Raw genomic sequence first — 14,502 nt, 5'->3', positions numbered from 1 at the left:
AAGGCCCCTCGCGAGTCTCGAATGACTTCACGCGCCGCGCTTTTTGATGAATCGCCGCTCGCGAGCGCGCGATAAGAAGCTGCGATTGAAAAGTCCCGCGCGCAAGCGCGATGGGAATGGGCATTTCCCTTCGTTAGCGGGACTATTTTTTTCTTTCTCTCTCTCTCTCTCTCTCTCTCTCGCTCTCTCACTCTTCTGCGCGTTTCCGCGATTTCAGACGCGTGTAAGTGTGTGTGTGTGTGTGTGAGAGAGCTTGAAGGCTGCAGGCGAGTAATTGGACTGGGTTGGCGGCATTTTTCGCATAAGCTGTATAACGGATGCATTTGCATTCGAACTTCGATTCGATTTCACTGTTTTATTTATTAAGCATATATGCATAAAAGTAGCGGATCGCAAAAATTCCACGAGAGATATTTAAACTCCTACCGCACATCCGGCCGCCTGTAAAAAACATTCCAATAAACCACTCGCGCTAACAATCTGTCGCTCGCTTATATACAGGCTCACCCTCTCTCTCTCTCTCTCTCTCGCACGTGCGCGAAATCTACGCCTCTCTGCGTCACTCCAGAAATATATCTATTCCCGCCCTATAGCACAGCATTGCATAACCCGCAGTCGCTCGTCGCGTATTTAATCAGCAGCAGCAGTCCGGGATCTGCGTAGCAGAGAGAGAGAGAGAGAGAGAGAGAGAGAGAGAGAGAGAGAGAGAGAGAGAGAGAGAGAGAGAGTGAGAGCCGGAATCCCGCCGAATTTTTTGCCCTCACCAACTCGGTCATGGGGAAACGCGTCGCTGACTTTTTTCGGCCCCGTGTACTATATATACGCTCGCACGAGTCAGTACGCATAGCAGCTCCTTATGGCTCGGCGAAACTTTGGGAATCGCACGCTGTATAAGGGACACCGAGAAGAAGAAGAAGAGGAACAACAAAAGGGGAGCAACGACGTGTGAACGAAAGTCGAATAAATGAATGGGAACGTCGTCGCTTCGTCTTCGCGAGGGCGATCGCGTATACTGTACGTATGTGTAACGCACAGCTGCGCAAAAAGAGTAGCGACTCTATATGTGCCGCAGGAGCTAAACTAAAAGAGGAAGAGACGCCCTGACAGATGCTATACTCGTATATACACGGCTCTCACGGAATGCTTTTCCGGACTGCGCTGATCTCGTCGCGACTTTTTCTTCGCTCGTGCGTATCTCAGGGCTCACTTACGTACTGTCTTAGCCAAAGGGAGACTCTCGGCCTTTTAATTAATTAATTTAAATGTTCCAAAGTCTCCGCGCGACGATGACGAGCTCGCGGGGAACAGATGATTACGCACACACACCGGGACGTTTAATTGATATCTCGAAGCTCGTTGAGAACGCGCCGATCTTTTTTGACACGGATCTCGCAGAGTTCGTACGTTCGATTTTCGGCGACTCGAGTGTATACACTCATTGGCGATTCTCGGCGCGTCGGTATAATTGTCGGTATCATGTGATGGGAACCGTGTCAATGCGTGTATCCGCGTTAATAGCAAACGAGTATCGCTTGATGAATTTTTAACCGTAAGTTTGCAGTATAAAAAAAAACAGATCATTAGGCTAAAAACACAGGCCGGCAGAGACCTTGCGAATTTTCGAGAAAAAGTAGGTAGTCGACGGGGCGGATGTAGATCATCGCGCGAGAAAGAGATAGAGAGCGGCACGTTGGCGCCTAATTTGGCGCGCGGTTCGCTCTTTTATTCTCCGCTCTTCTGTAGAGGCCCACCGCGCGTCGGGCCGAAGTTTACATTTTTCGGACCTTTCTCGGATTCCTACGAGCCGAAAGGGTTTTTTTCCTGTTGTAGTAGCTCTCTCTCTCCCTCTCTCTAGGCCTCCGTCGTTGTCATAACACACGGCGACGACGGTTTTTGGCGCCCCTTTTTCGAGGGCCGCTCTCGGTATATTCATCCTACGCTGGTCTACAGCTCGAATCGACTCGAATTTCGGAGATATAGGAAGAAGAGGCCTCTGCAAATATGAGCTGCGACGGGGGTGAGGCTCTCGTTTTTACAATCCGCGATGGATGAAGAGTTCGTTTTTATAGCGACGCGGCGATATTATATATTATTGTTATATCCTTTTATGTTTTTTTGCGAAAAAAAGAATTGACGGCGAAGAACAGCAGCGCAGGAGAGAATTTAAAAGGACACAATGCCGCGTGCCTCAGTTTATACGCAAAAGTAAGGAACCAGAGTCGGGCAGCATTAAAATTCGACTATTGAATTCCGAGAGCGCATATACATAAGGCGGCTCGTCCGAAAACAGGTAATTTCACGGTATAAAAGGCGCTCTCGCCGCGAAACGACATCACAAAAAGCCGAAGACAGAGAGAGAGAGAGAGAGAGAGAGAGAGAGAGAGAGAGAGAGAGAGAGAGAAAGAGAAAGAGAGAGAGAGCAGTGGCCATCCATTACGTCAATTTTCATACGTTGTATATGGAATGAAGCGCACGCGCGTGTGTGTGTCTGCCCTTTTTGGTCGTGTATACGAGCGTTTCTATGGGGAAATAAGAACGAGTAGCAATTTTAAAAACCAGTGTTTCAGGATCTCGAACGAGAATGTTACATCGCTGTAGAACGAAAATGCAAGAAAATAGATTCGAATATTGACAAGAAAAAATGTTGAAAAGGGTTGCTAATTGAAATCAACAATCATATGTATACATTATTTTCCGTAGAACTGCTCCTATACGCGATATACCCAAGTACTCGCGCGCTTCACTTAAGCTTTTATCTCACGTGCCGTCTCGCGTCGGCTCTGCGTATAAGTTCCGGGCATCCTCGTCTCGCGCGGCATCGTCACTCCTCTCAACTTATGCGCACTACCTTGATATTTCAGGTGTAACGGGCCACTCGCGAGACGTATACGTCTGTATAATGCACGCGCGTGCGCGGCCTTTTTGCTTTGCATACACATATACCCATACGCAGCCTTTTTTCAATCTCTCCGGCTTTTAGCCTCTATATACTTTGCCGCCGAATAGCAGCGATGGAATATTAAAACTCCAGGTTATTGCCATCCTCGCACGGCCTAATCCCCATCAGTTTAAAATAAAAAGGATCCATTATTCCGCGCGATTAACTCATCCGAGCCCCAGCCGTCAGCTATTATGGAAGATTCGACAAAAGCGTCGTCGTCGGCACGGCTTTATAACACGACCGCATAGCACTCTCGATGATCCGGAGACAGCTTCTCTCTCTCTCTCTCTCTCTCTCGCTTTTGGATGCGGTCCAAAGTGGAATATGCTAATCGCCAAGTCGGCGAGATAACGAGTATAGCCGTAGAGGAGCTTCTAATATAGCCGAGACACGTTCATAAAACATTCCGAGGGTCCGCGCTTGCCTCTCATCGGGTAAAATACGCGACGCACACTTTAAATCGCCATATATATATATATATATATATATATATATATATATATATATATATATATATATATATATATATATATATATATATATATATATATATATATATATATATATATATATATATATATATATATATATATATATATATATATATATATATATATATATATAGGAGAGCTTGAGAAGCGTCTTGAGGATGTATTGCCGCGTGTGTGTGTATTTGTGTTTAACGCGGTAGCAGCTGATTTGTGCGGTCAAGACTTTTTATTGAATTTTTCGGTGAAATATAAATACGATTTTTTTTACGTTTTTCAATGAGAAATAAGACTGCATAATATGATTCGCAATATGCGGCAATAAAAGATACGCGATATTGCTATACAGCGAATGATGTGACGCCGCGGAGATAAACCAATCAGAAACATTGCAGGCGTACATGAGAATCGGGAGTGTGTCTGCGGATCGAGACGACTTCAGCTGACTTTTTCCTTGACCGGCGAGACGAGCACATCTTATTTGAAAGGAGGAAACTGTAGTGCGTAAGTTGTTTTTAAACGTTTCTGTATTATTTGATAATTATACACTTTGTATAGGTGTACCTTACGTCATGTAGCAATTATTCTAATTTTCTTTCGACTTATCATGAGTTATACAACGTGTTTTAACTCTCGAGTAATATGCATACATAAACGCAGACATAATACAGTAGTGTCACAGCATAATATTGACCACAAGCAGTGTTTAACAATGACAACGTCAATATTAAACACGTGGGCACTCAGAATGCACTTTTCGCCGCTGCTAAATGTATATTTTGTAAGGTCATAAAATATAATTTTATCACTTTTTAATGCACAATAATATGATACCTAATTTGTTAACCAAACTTATTATTTTACTCTAATCACCATTGATAACATGGTTTACGTTACCCTCCTGTAAATCTATATAGATGTAACCCAGGTCATTTTTCCAGTGTAGTAAACAATTCCATACTCTGGTCAAGATACGTCGGCCGGAAATTTTCTGCACACCAATGATGGACAGTTTCAGAAGACTCGACGATTTCGAAAATCACGCCGTCAGTGTACTGCCGCCTAGCATAAGGGATTACTACGTCAACGGTGCTGGCGAAGGACATACTTTGAAAATTAACAGAGAAGCCTTCAGAAGGTATATAAATTTTACAATCGTTCTAAAGTTCCTAAGACGTGATAAACATACATATTTCTAATTTGTAGACTACGAATACGTCCTCGCCTTTTGCGAAATGTGGCCAATCGGGATATCAGCACCACAGTCCTTGGGCAGAAAGTGTCGATGCCACTGGGCGTTTCTCCAACAGGGAAGCAAAGATTAGCTCATCCCAGTGCAGAATGTGCCACCGCTAAAGGTTCTTACATTATAACAATTCCATAGAATGATTTCAACGCACGCTTCGATGAAAATATTTCCTATTCTAGCTACCGAATCGGCAGAGACGGTTTTCATTTTATCCGCCTTTTCCAGCACCAGAATCCAGGAAGTGGCGAAAGCTGCGCCGAAAGGTATAATGTGGATGCAAACGATGCTGCACTCGGATCGCGATTGCACACTTCACTGTGTGCGAAGAGCAGAAGAAGCTGGCTTTAAAGCGATAGTGCTGACCATTGATAATGCAGTGTTACCGAAAAACAAGGCCCACATTTTGGACGACATTCCAGATCTCAGGTAAGATTTCAGGTTCGTAGCATTCATCGTTTCAATTCGTTTGGTCACGATCTTTTCTATTTCAGTACTGCCGTGTACGAGGATTACTTTCTGACCAAAATGACCGCCGAAGAGATGGGCAACGTCCATCTTCAGATCAGGAAGATAATCGACCAGTCCTTGACTTGGGAAGCTGTCGAATGGATGACAAGGTATTACAAGTTTTACAGCTTTAAACAAAGGACACGTCTCGATTTTCTTTCATTCATAGCGTCACCAAACTACCGATAGTTGTGAAGGGTGTTTTGACGGCAGAAGACGCATTACTGGCTGTGAAGCACGGGGCGAGTGCTATTCTCGTTTCCAATCACGGAGCTCGGCAACTCGATGGAACACCGGCTCCGGTGTGTTTTAAATATGAAAAGACTTCTTTTGTACAAGATAGCAGAATGCATAGTTGGATGAAATATTTCAGATCGAAGCCTTACCAGAAGTCGTGAAAGCTGTTGGAGACAAAGTTGAGGTCTACGTGGATGGTGGGGTCAGGCAAGGCATCGACGTTTTCAAAGCGTTGGCGATTGGCGCCCGAATGGTAAATTGTAAATTCAAAGGCATTTAAAAGTACACGTTATTCATTGAAAAATTCGCACATCGTTAGGTGTTCATCGGAAGACCTATGCTTTGGGGTTTGGCTTGCGGGGGCGAAGAAGGTGCTCGTGCTGTCCTGGAAATAATGCGTCGAGAAATCGATGAAACGTTCGCTCTAGCAGGTATGTAACACCGTTGAGAATTGATCGATCAGAACGTTGTGCAAGACACAGTGGAATAATACGATTCCTATTTCAATTGCAGGCTGCTCGAACGTGGAACAAATCTCAAGAGATAAAGATCTGGTAGTTCACAAGTCGTATTACAATCGACTGTTATGATCCAATACACATTGAAATTAAAAAATACATCTAAACATTGTGAATCAGCATTTATTTGGTAAAATTACACTCAAGCCTACTCTATTAATTATCTTATCGTCGCTATAACGACTCGCAAAAATGCGATAACAAAGTTTCCGTGTTGGGGATCGATTGCACGATTATCTCACACGTTTCGACAACTCGTGTGTACACGCGTAACGATTAGTATACGAAAAATAAGAAAAAAATACTCCATAAACCCACGACGATATACTAAATTTTTTCACAAATTAATCTCCAACGTACGCGCGTGTACGTATTAATGAAAGCACAGCGAGACACGGGTTGAAGCCCAAGAAGAAGGCGAAGAAAAAAAGAAATCGCGTACGGAGTAAAAGTCAGACGGTTATATAGACAGTGCACTTCTTGTACGTCGTTATCCTTAAATGATGCCTCGACCGGGTCGACTCTGCATCAGGCCCCGATGCAGCGAGAGAGAGAGAGAGAGAGAGAGAGAGAGAGAGAGAGAGAGAGAGAAAGAGAGAGAGAGAAGAAAGAGACGCGCGCGCGTGTCCACTCTGCATAAGAAAATAAGATAGCAAGAAGTCAAAAGCGGAGACTCGAGGAAAAAGGAGCAGCGGGAAGGAGATATGGTAAAGCGAGGGAGAGGACACAAAATGCGTTATCCTCGCTGCAGCAGCGGCCTCCTTCTCTCCCTGTCATCGATCTTTCTTTCTCTTACGTCGCTGCATACACGCGCACATACTGTAATATCATCTTCTCTCTGCGCAGCGCCTTTCTCTCCACTTCTTTATGTATTCCGTCTTGATCGGACGCTTTCGTTTCACTGTCCTCTGTGCGTAAGTATACTCGTTCTCTCTCTCTCTCTCTCTCTCTCTCTCTCTCTCTCTCTCTCTCTCTCTCTCTCTCTCTCTCTCCGCACCTTCGACTTCTTGCGCGCGCATTTGAGCCAAAGATGGTCACGAGCCGAGAGGATCGGCTGCACCGAGCTATAACAGATTGATAAAGATAATGACCGAGAGGAGTCGCCGCGCGAACCGCTCGCCTGTATAACGGTACGAACGAAAGTGCTCTCTTCATGTAAGTGTGAGTAGTCGCGATTCCACTCCTATACAAGCTAGACCGCTCTTTTACGTCGGGCCATTGTAATTAACTCGATTCTGAGAAAAGGCTTAGCTTCTTGTGTCTCGTTATCTCAATTGAAACGGCATCTCTCTCGACCTTCTCTTGTATTAAGCGTGATTAAGAAGACGAAAAAAAATCAATTTTTCAATGTTGTGCCCAAAACAGACGAGGAATTTATAAGCGACCACCGCACGCGACACATCTATACATCCTCGAAGTCGCAGCTCTGGAATATATATAATAACGAAGCAGCGAACGCGCAGCATGGCGAATTTCGATTCTGCACAGCCGTATACGACGACGATGAAGAGGAGGAGGAGGACGACGAAAAGAGTCCGTAACAATAATTCAAGAGGCTCCGCTTGGTCGCCGTGCGGCCGCCGTCAAAGCGAGAGAGGGAGAGAGAGAGAGAGAGAGAGGGCTGCAGGGAAGCCCCCGGCAAAACATTTTGATAACCTACATAATGCCATGGCTGCAGCGCAGAAAATGGCCAGGAAAGACACACACACACACTAATACAGGCGCGCGGGAGAGAGAAAGAGGGAAGTAGCTAAAAGGAAGATGACGAAGCGCTCGAAAAAGATGAGTATAACGAGAGAGAGAAAAAAAAACGCGGACAGCGGGAGAGATACGTAGCCGCCGGGCAGAAGCTTTGTCAACTGCTGCGTTAATATTTATACCCTCTTGCGTGGACCGGGAATTTTCGACATTCCTGCACCGACGACATGTAAGAACGATCGATTACGCCGATAACCGCGAATCGAAACAGATCTCGTCACACCTACGCTGTCGTGTATTACACACAGACGATTAATCTAGATTCGATCTATAATTAAAAAAATCTCGCGCGCACGTCGGTACCCATCGTCATATAATGAGCTTGTGTATGTGTATGTGTGTACACGCGCATATCTCCGATTCTCCTGAGTCACCGCGTATAATGAATCCGCAGCGCGAAGGATGTGTGGGGGAGAAAAGGGGGATCGAGAGCAGAGCTCGATCGAACGGCACACACACGCACATGCGGGCGACGACTGATTTATCGAGCGACAGAGCCTTCGGCTTTTAAAAAATTTTCGTTTTTCTCGCTGCGCGCGAATGAGCTCTCCTGTGTATACGCGCGGCCTGTTATATATATATATATATATATATATAATAACCCTATACACTCTCAAGATATTTTTGTGTCCTCTGGCAGCGCGTTTATGGAAAAAACGTATAATATAGTCGAGATGAGTGTGTGTGTGTGTGGTTGTTTTTAGATACGCGCTTTCTTTTATGCTTTTTCGATAAAACGCTCGCGTTTTATGCTATAATGCGTATTATTATTTCGCGCTGACAGGGCAGTTTGTACAGCTATTATTTTTGCTTGCTAGCTGTACAAGCGAATTAGAAAGATAAGCTATATGAAAAAGGGACCACCACTGAGAGAATCCCCATCGGAGCAATAATCCAAACCGGTACACACACATACACAAGTAGATAACCTGCATACGATTATGCAACAAAAACCCGCTCGCAACTCAGTTACATCGATCCTGAAACGTCATAATCCTCGGTACTCCTAATTGGCCATACACACCGCGTCTCTCTCTCCTCTACCCGCAACAGAAAAATCAAAAAGCATCGCGCGCGCGGCAATAAGATCGACGGGTCCCTCGAGGACTCTCTCGTCCTCCTTTTACAATATACTCCGGCATCCGTAAAAGCAAAAAAAAAAAAAAAATCCGAGCAATTACGCGCGCCGACCTTATAGAGGGCTCTTCATCTCTCTCGAGATGATCCCCGTATAAGGCGTATTTGGCGCGCGCACGCGTCTTCTCGGAAAATCGCGCGTACCGGTTATACCCGCCGTGAGTGTGTTTTCCCTTTGAAGAGCAGCGCGAACCGATCGGGTATTCGCAAAAAGAATCTTGCCGCGAAAGGTTCATTTCGAATTCGAAGCGCGTCGCCAGGGAGACGCGCGAACGCTCGCGTGTTTTCTTTTTTTTTTCTTCTTTGGTGATGGTTGGCGATACCGAGAGCGATTCATCGCTGGAGATTGTATTATTAGCACGTGATAGTGTGTGCAGTAAGTATATTGGAGAAATGAGCGAGGAGGAAGTGCGGCCGGATATCGGCGAGTGTTGGAAGCCGAGGATGAATATTGATGGAGCCGATGCTAAAGTACGTGCAATGATCCTATCAGCTATGTGTACGGGCGTTGAAATCTCCATAAGTTTCGTTTTTTATTTTTTCGCTTCGAAGATTATACGCACGGAATCATAATCCATTGTTTTCAAAAGCGTCGTCTTAAGACACCCCTTAGAGTCTCGTATTCCGCATAATCCCTATCTAGTCCGAGAGAGACACTCGAGTATATCCCCATCTCCTCTATCACACGTCCATAATTCAAAGCCATCTCGGAGATAAGTCTATTTTTTCAAGAAAATCCCTCCTCCGAGTACTCGCTAACGAAGCCCCTGAAGATACACAACGCCACGGCTCTAAGTATACTCCACCCGGATAAGTTATCGTCCCCAAAGTACAGGCGACAACAGTAAAGATGGAGAATCCTCCGCGCGCAGATGACACACATGTTTCGAGAGAGCCGAGCCGATAAACGACTTACACTTTCGAGCATACCGCCGACGACGGACAAAGAGTGGCGGTAATGAAGAAAGCGCTGCGGAGAAATGAATGGCATCGAGAAACAAAGCGACAGGGAAACTCCCTCGAACGTGTGTGTGTACTTGCGCACTTCCCCTCGTCGGGGCGCGCGCGCGACGTGCGTGTGTTTATTATTGCTGGGGAGAGAGAGAGAGAGAGAGAGAGAGAGAGAGAGAGAGAGAGAAGTGAGTTTCCCACAGACTTGACTGTACACGGGAGTGTGCTCGGCCCACTTTTGACGCGCGCCCGGAACCGACGCAATATAACCTACCCCCTGTGCAACGCGTGGGACCCGACTGACCCCTCGCTCTTCTATTCTACAGACCCTCTCTGATGCTTTCTTTCGAGTTTTTTTTCACCGAGTGCAGGAGAGAGGGGAGAGGCTTTTTCACTAATGCGCACGTGACTTGTTGATTTCTCTTAATTTTTTTTCCGAGAGTGGCGTTCAATTTTTAGGTTGAAAAGCTCTGTTATTATACTCGCTTGGATATATCGTACGGATAATTGTACGCAAGCCGGGGAAGAAAAAATACCGTATACACATCCGAGCTCTCTCGTCGCTGCACGCAAGAGAGCGTTTAAGCAGATGCTTAATGAGCGCAAAAAGCCTTTTTCGAAATCCCAAACAGCGCGCGCGCGCTTCGAATTCGAGAAAACATTGCTGTATAATTACACATGTGCGCGGATCGCAGCGTCAACAAAAGTACTCGACTTCAAAACCAAGCCACATCGAGACACCCTTCCGAACGAATTTCATCCAAAAATTAATCTCCCGTAACGCGCGGGGTAACCCCGTACCCATAGCGCGTACTCCTCGCACACTCATCATCGCTGAGCAGTACACGGCAGCGGCGGCGCACGCAAGGAAGGCCGAAGGGCATGCACGCAGGGGCTCCCCCATAAATACACATGCATATAGGTGATGTTTCCCACGCTTAGCGCGACGATTTCACGTGCGCGCGCGACACGTGACCGTCTGTTCACCCCTCGCTTATACTTATACATATATACGTACTTTCTCGGCGTTTATGTATATTTATAGACGCGGTGCGGCAACTTGTACATTATAATCGTGGTAGAAGAGCGACCACCTTGTCCCTCTTATGGAGGCGTTCTGCCTCGGCTAATTTTCAGTCGTGTGCGAATGATAGGGGCTTTTTAAATAAACGCGGAGAGAGAGGCTTTCGTGAATTCTCCGCTGTCTGTGTGTATATACTATAGGTACACGAGGGGATTTTTTGCGCGCGAGTCGCTGGAATGCTGCTGCGGCGGCGGCGTCTCGGCGCAGATGCTCCGGTTCGCGGGTGGAACCAGCTGGGCCATCTCTCTCTCTCTCTCTCTCTCTCTCTCTCTCTCGATTCGACGAGTAATACACCGGGCACTAACGCAATAAATACCCCGAAAAATTCGGAAACAACAGCCTCGTTCGCAGATGTGAAAATTCCGACATTAAAGCTCTCGTCGCCGGAGGGAAGCGATTAGCAGCTCTCCACGTTATGTATAGGCTGAACCGTCGAACTCGCGCAGGCGGCAATTTGGAAAGCACACGGCGGTGCAGGTAATCGGCCCACGCAAAGCCGGGACATTCCGCGCGCAGCTCGTAATATTTCGGACGAGAGAGAGAGAGAGAAGATGACGAGTCGAGAGGCGAAATTTCGGGGGAGATATCGCCCCCAGGCGCGCGTTCCTCGAATACCAGACGAGCTGCCACTTTGCTGCACGCGAAATCGCTGTGTATCGATATGCTATATTGTACGTAGGAGGAGAGTAGGTAGTGTATTGGCTTCGATCGCTGTGGAATTTTTCAGTTGTTATATTTCGCGTAATTATATGCGCATACATTTCGCGCTTCGCGTAATTATATAGGGGTGTGCGCTGAATTTTGAATATATAGACACATTTTTCGCTTCAGTCCGCAGCAGCGACAGCAGAAGCCAGCGAGCGCTATCTGTGCGCTCGTCGCATCCCGGAGTTCTTCGGCTTCCTCATGGGGCATCTCGTGGCCGAACGGCCTCACGAGCCGATCGGCTACCTGTTCGATCTCCTCGATAAGTGTGCGCTCTTCAGGGACGGACTCGTCGAGCCGCCGTTACTCTTCACTCCCAGGTATATATGTGCACGTAATTCGAGAGCTCCCCAGTCTCCCTCTCCCAGTGTATGACCCCTTCCTCTCCTCTACTCGCGCATGTACCTTCCTTTCGCGAGGAGAAGAGGCAGAGCTTCGTGCGTATACTTAGAGCGAGCGAGAGAGAAGAATTAACGGTTATCGAGAGGCTCACGTAGGTAGGAAGAGATGAAAACTCGCTCCCGTTTTCGAGGCGTGTCGGATGTGATGGCCCTTCGGAAATCGGGGACAGTTTTTGCTCACCTGCATCAGACTTTGTGAACCGTTATGTATATGTGCATCGATTTGGCACCGAAATGCTGTTTAATAGCCCCGTTGAGATGAAGGAAGCGTCGTGTGTGTCACCCCGTGATTTCGACCTGCCGCAATTATCGTCGTAGAAGCCTTGATTTGGCGAATGAATTCGGAGAACCGGCAGTTATAATGCGATTTGCCAACTGCTTTTAAGCGAAATAATCGTCCACTTCCGACCTACACTCATTAAACATTAGGCTTCGTTATACGTATCTGTATTGTTGTGGTTGAGTTTTGAAAGTTGCGATTCGAACGTCGAGAATCACAACAGGGGATCGGCGATGTCGCCCACTCACAACAAAAGAATTTTCAAAAACTACAAACAGAAGTTTGTTAGATTTGCAGGGATAATGTCAACATGTTAGGTAAACAAAGTAGAAATCATCGAATCATTGTTTATTAAAAGATGCCGCTTTTTAAATAAGAAAATTCATTCAATTCAAGTCAAAACCATAAATTCAAAGTTAGTTCCTAACGCTTCCGCCGTTTATCTCGAGTATCGTCCTTAGAACGCGCTTGGTACCGTAGGTCTTAGCCTTCTTCAAGAACATATCCGAACAGATCCTTATTCTCCTTTTCAAATTGAACCTGTCCTGATCGATCAGCACCCGTTCTATCCGTGCCAGTAAACTCCTTGTCAGGAGCAAATCTGTTCGTCGATTTCAATTTTTCCAAATCCTCATACTGGTCAATGTTTTTACTAGGTCGGTAAATATGGGAGGCAACCAAACTGGCATCCCTCCATGGCTTATCGTACACTCTGTACTCGTTGTCGTCGTGGCCAAGTCCGGAATCCATGCCCTTGCTCGTATTGAACAATCTTTGGTCGAACATCTCTTCGCAGATTTCGTTGATCTTCTTTACCGGCAGGCCCAAGGCGTGTAACTCACTGATGTCACGTTCTTGTTCAAGTCGTGATCTTTTCTCGGGAGCAGTCCGCGCTAAATTTCGTTCGCCTTCGCGGCCCTTGTGTCGCTCCGGACGAATTCGCTCTCTCTCGAGAAGCTCTTCGTTCTTGTCTAAAGCTGGCGCAATTTTCAACGCAGTCCGTTCTTTACTGGCCTTTTCAGACAGTTCTCGCAGAAGCTCTTCTTTCTTCTTCTGTTCTTTCGCGGCTATTCTCTTCTCCAATTGTGCTCGCACCTCCACTGCCTCCCTTGTCATTCTGTCAGCAATACCGAGAGCCACGTTTAATCTAGCGAATCCCTCGTTGATATGTAGTTGCTGCAGTCCTCGACCATCAACAGCGATTCGCTTATCCAATGGTACTGTGTAACCCTTGTCGTTTTTCCAGTTGCTGATACAAGGTGGCACTTTCCATTCCCTCTGCTGTTTCGCGGAAGCTTATCTGGCGGGCGAATGAAACACTGGTGCTCGAGGAAATGGAGGCCCTCTTGGTATCTTTTTGTTGGTCCGGAATCTGGCTAGTTCTAATGAATCTACTTGGGCTTCGAACATTTTTATAACACGCTGTTTGGCTCCAGAATTGAATGATTGACCCTGCTGCATTGGAGTGTACCTTATAAACTGTGATGGGCCTTGCTTTTCAGCTCGCCTCACTAGCATTGCGGCTGCGACCTTGCCTTCTATAAGCTTTTCCAGTGCTCTTCTGGTTCTTTCTGTCGTCTTCTCGGCTTTCTATTTACTTCTTTTCTGGATGCTTGGATCATTTTCGGATGAAATTTCAGCTGGCAATATCCGTCAGCTTGCTGTACACTATGTTCTTTGAATGACCCCGTCTTGCTAAAAGGTCATATTTGACCTTGCCTTGCGCATCGAGTTAAATGGCAAGGGCGTTGCTGGTAGTTTCTTTACCCTTTTCACCCATTCCCAGGGGATGTTGAGCAACGTGAATCTCTGGATACGCTCCACCATCGCCAAAGTCGACTTCATTTCTAGGAACCCAACCTTTGCGCTGTCCATAGGGTGGGGCAATGACCACAGCTTTTACCAGGGCTGATACGGGTCGCTGTCTTAATGCGGCTTCCCTTGCCTCGTCCTCCTTATCCCAGACGACCTGGGTTGGAGTTGATAGAATGTTAATATATAAAAGCCTCACAGAAGCACGGCTAGGCACTGAACTATACAAAGCGACGACTCTCCTCAACGGACATACTACTTATACCTTAACAGTCTCAAAACTGAAGATACGTAAGGGAAGATCTACCAAGAGTCTCCCTTTCTTCTCTCCTTGTCACGGTGTAAATATAGAGGTGGTTCGTTTCCCTTTCCCCACCACCAGGTTTCTGTCATTATACCTAAATTTGTGCTTCCGAAGTCTTCACAGGGGGCGC

At 46.4% G+C, this 14,502-nt stretch overlaps 2 protein-coding genes and 1 pseudogene across 3 annotated transcripts in view; 1 reads left to right on the top strand and 2 right to left on the bottom strand.

Annotated features, from left to right (window-relative positions):
* LOC100124057 (intersectin-1) overlaps positions 1–14,502 on the bottom strand; it is an 80,003-nt gene that overhangs the window by 53,663 nt on the left and 11,838 nt on the right. The window lies entirely within an intron of this gene.
* On the top strand, positions 3,808–6,062 carry LOC100124052 (hydroxyacid oxidase 1). 2 transcript variants are annotated; one of them, XM_001607828.5, is made up of 9 exons: positions 3,808–3,933; positions 4,371–4,567; positions 4,636–4,787; positions 4,858–5,104; positions 5,170–5,295; positions 5,355–5,487; positions 5,559–5,675; positions 5,742–5,853; positions 5,936–6,062. In XM_001607828.5, the coding sequence occupies exons 2-9, from the start codon at positions 4,431–4,433 to the stop codon at positions 6,010–6,012; spliced, it is 1,101 nt and encodes a 366-aa protein (XP_001607878.2). In that variant the 5' UTR covers positions 3,808–3,933; positions 4,371–4,430; the 3' UTR covers positions 6,013–6,062. The 2 variants fall into 2 exon arrangements, with proteins under 2 accessions (XP_001607878.2, XP_016844083.1); XM_016988594.2 differs by lacking the exon at positions 3,808–3,933 and adding an exon at positions 4,127–4,210.
* On the bottom strand, positions 12,584–14,461 carry LOC100124050 (annotated as a pseudogene).

Source organism: Nasonia vitripennis, chromosome 5 (assembly GCF_009193385.2).
Source record: "Nasonia vitripennis strain AsymCx chromosome 5, Nvit_psr_1.1, whole genome shotgun sequence".
Classification (NCBI taxonomy): Eukaryota; Metazoa; Arthropoda; class Insecta; order Hymenoptera; family Pteromalidae; genus Nasonia; species Nasonia vitripennis.
Note: the sequence above shows the minus strand (reverse complement) of the source record. Positions and strands in the feature narration are given on the sequence as shown.

Bases quoted from the DNA above. Each gene is read 5' to 3' on its own strand.
- LOC100124052 (XM_016988594.2), top strand. From the start codon at position 4,142: ATGACAACGTCAATATTAAACACGTGGGCACTCAGAATGCACTTTTCG. The intron at 5,676-5,741 runs GTAAATTGTAAA...GCACATCGTTAG, and splicing joins TGGCGATTGGCGCCCGAATG to GTGTTCATCGGAAGACCTAT. The intron at 5,854-5,935 runs GTATGTAACACC...TTTCAATTGCAG, and splicing joins TGAAACGTTCGCTCTAGCAG to GCTGCTCGAACGTGGAACAA.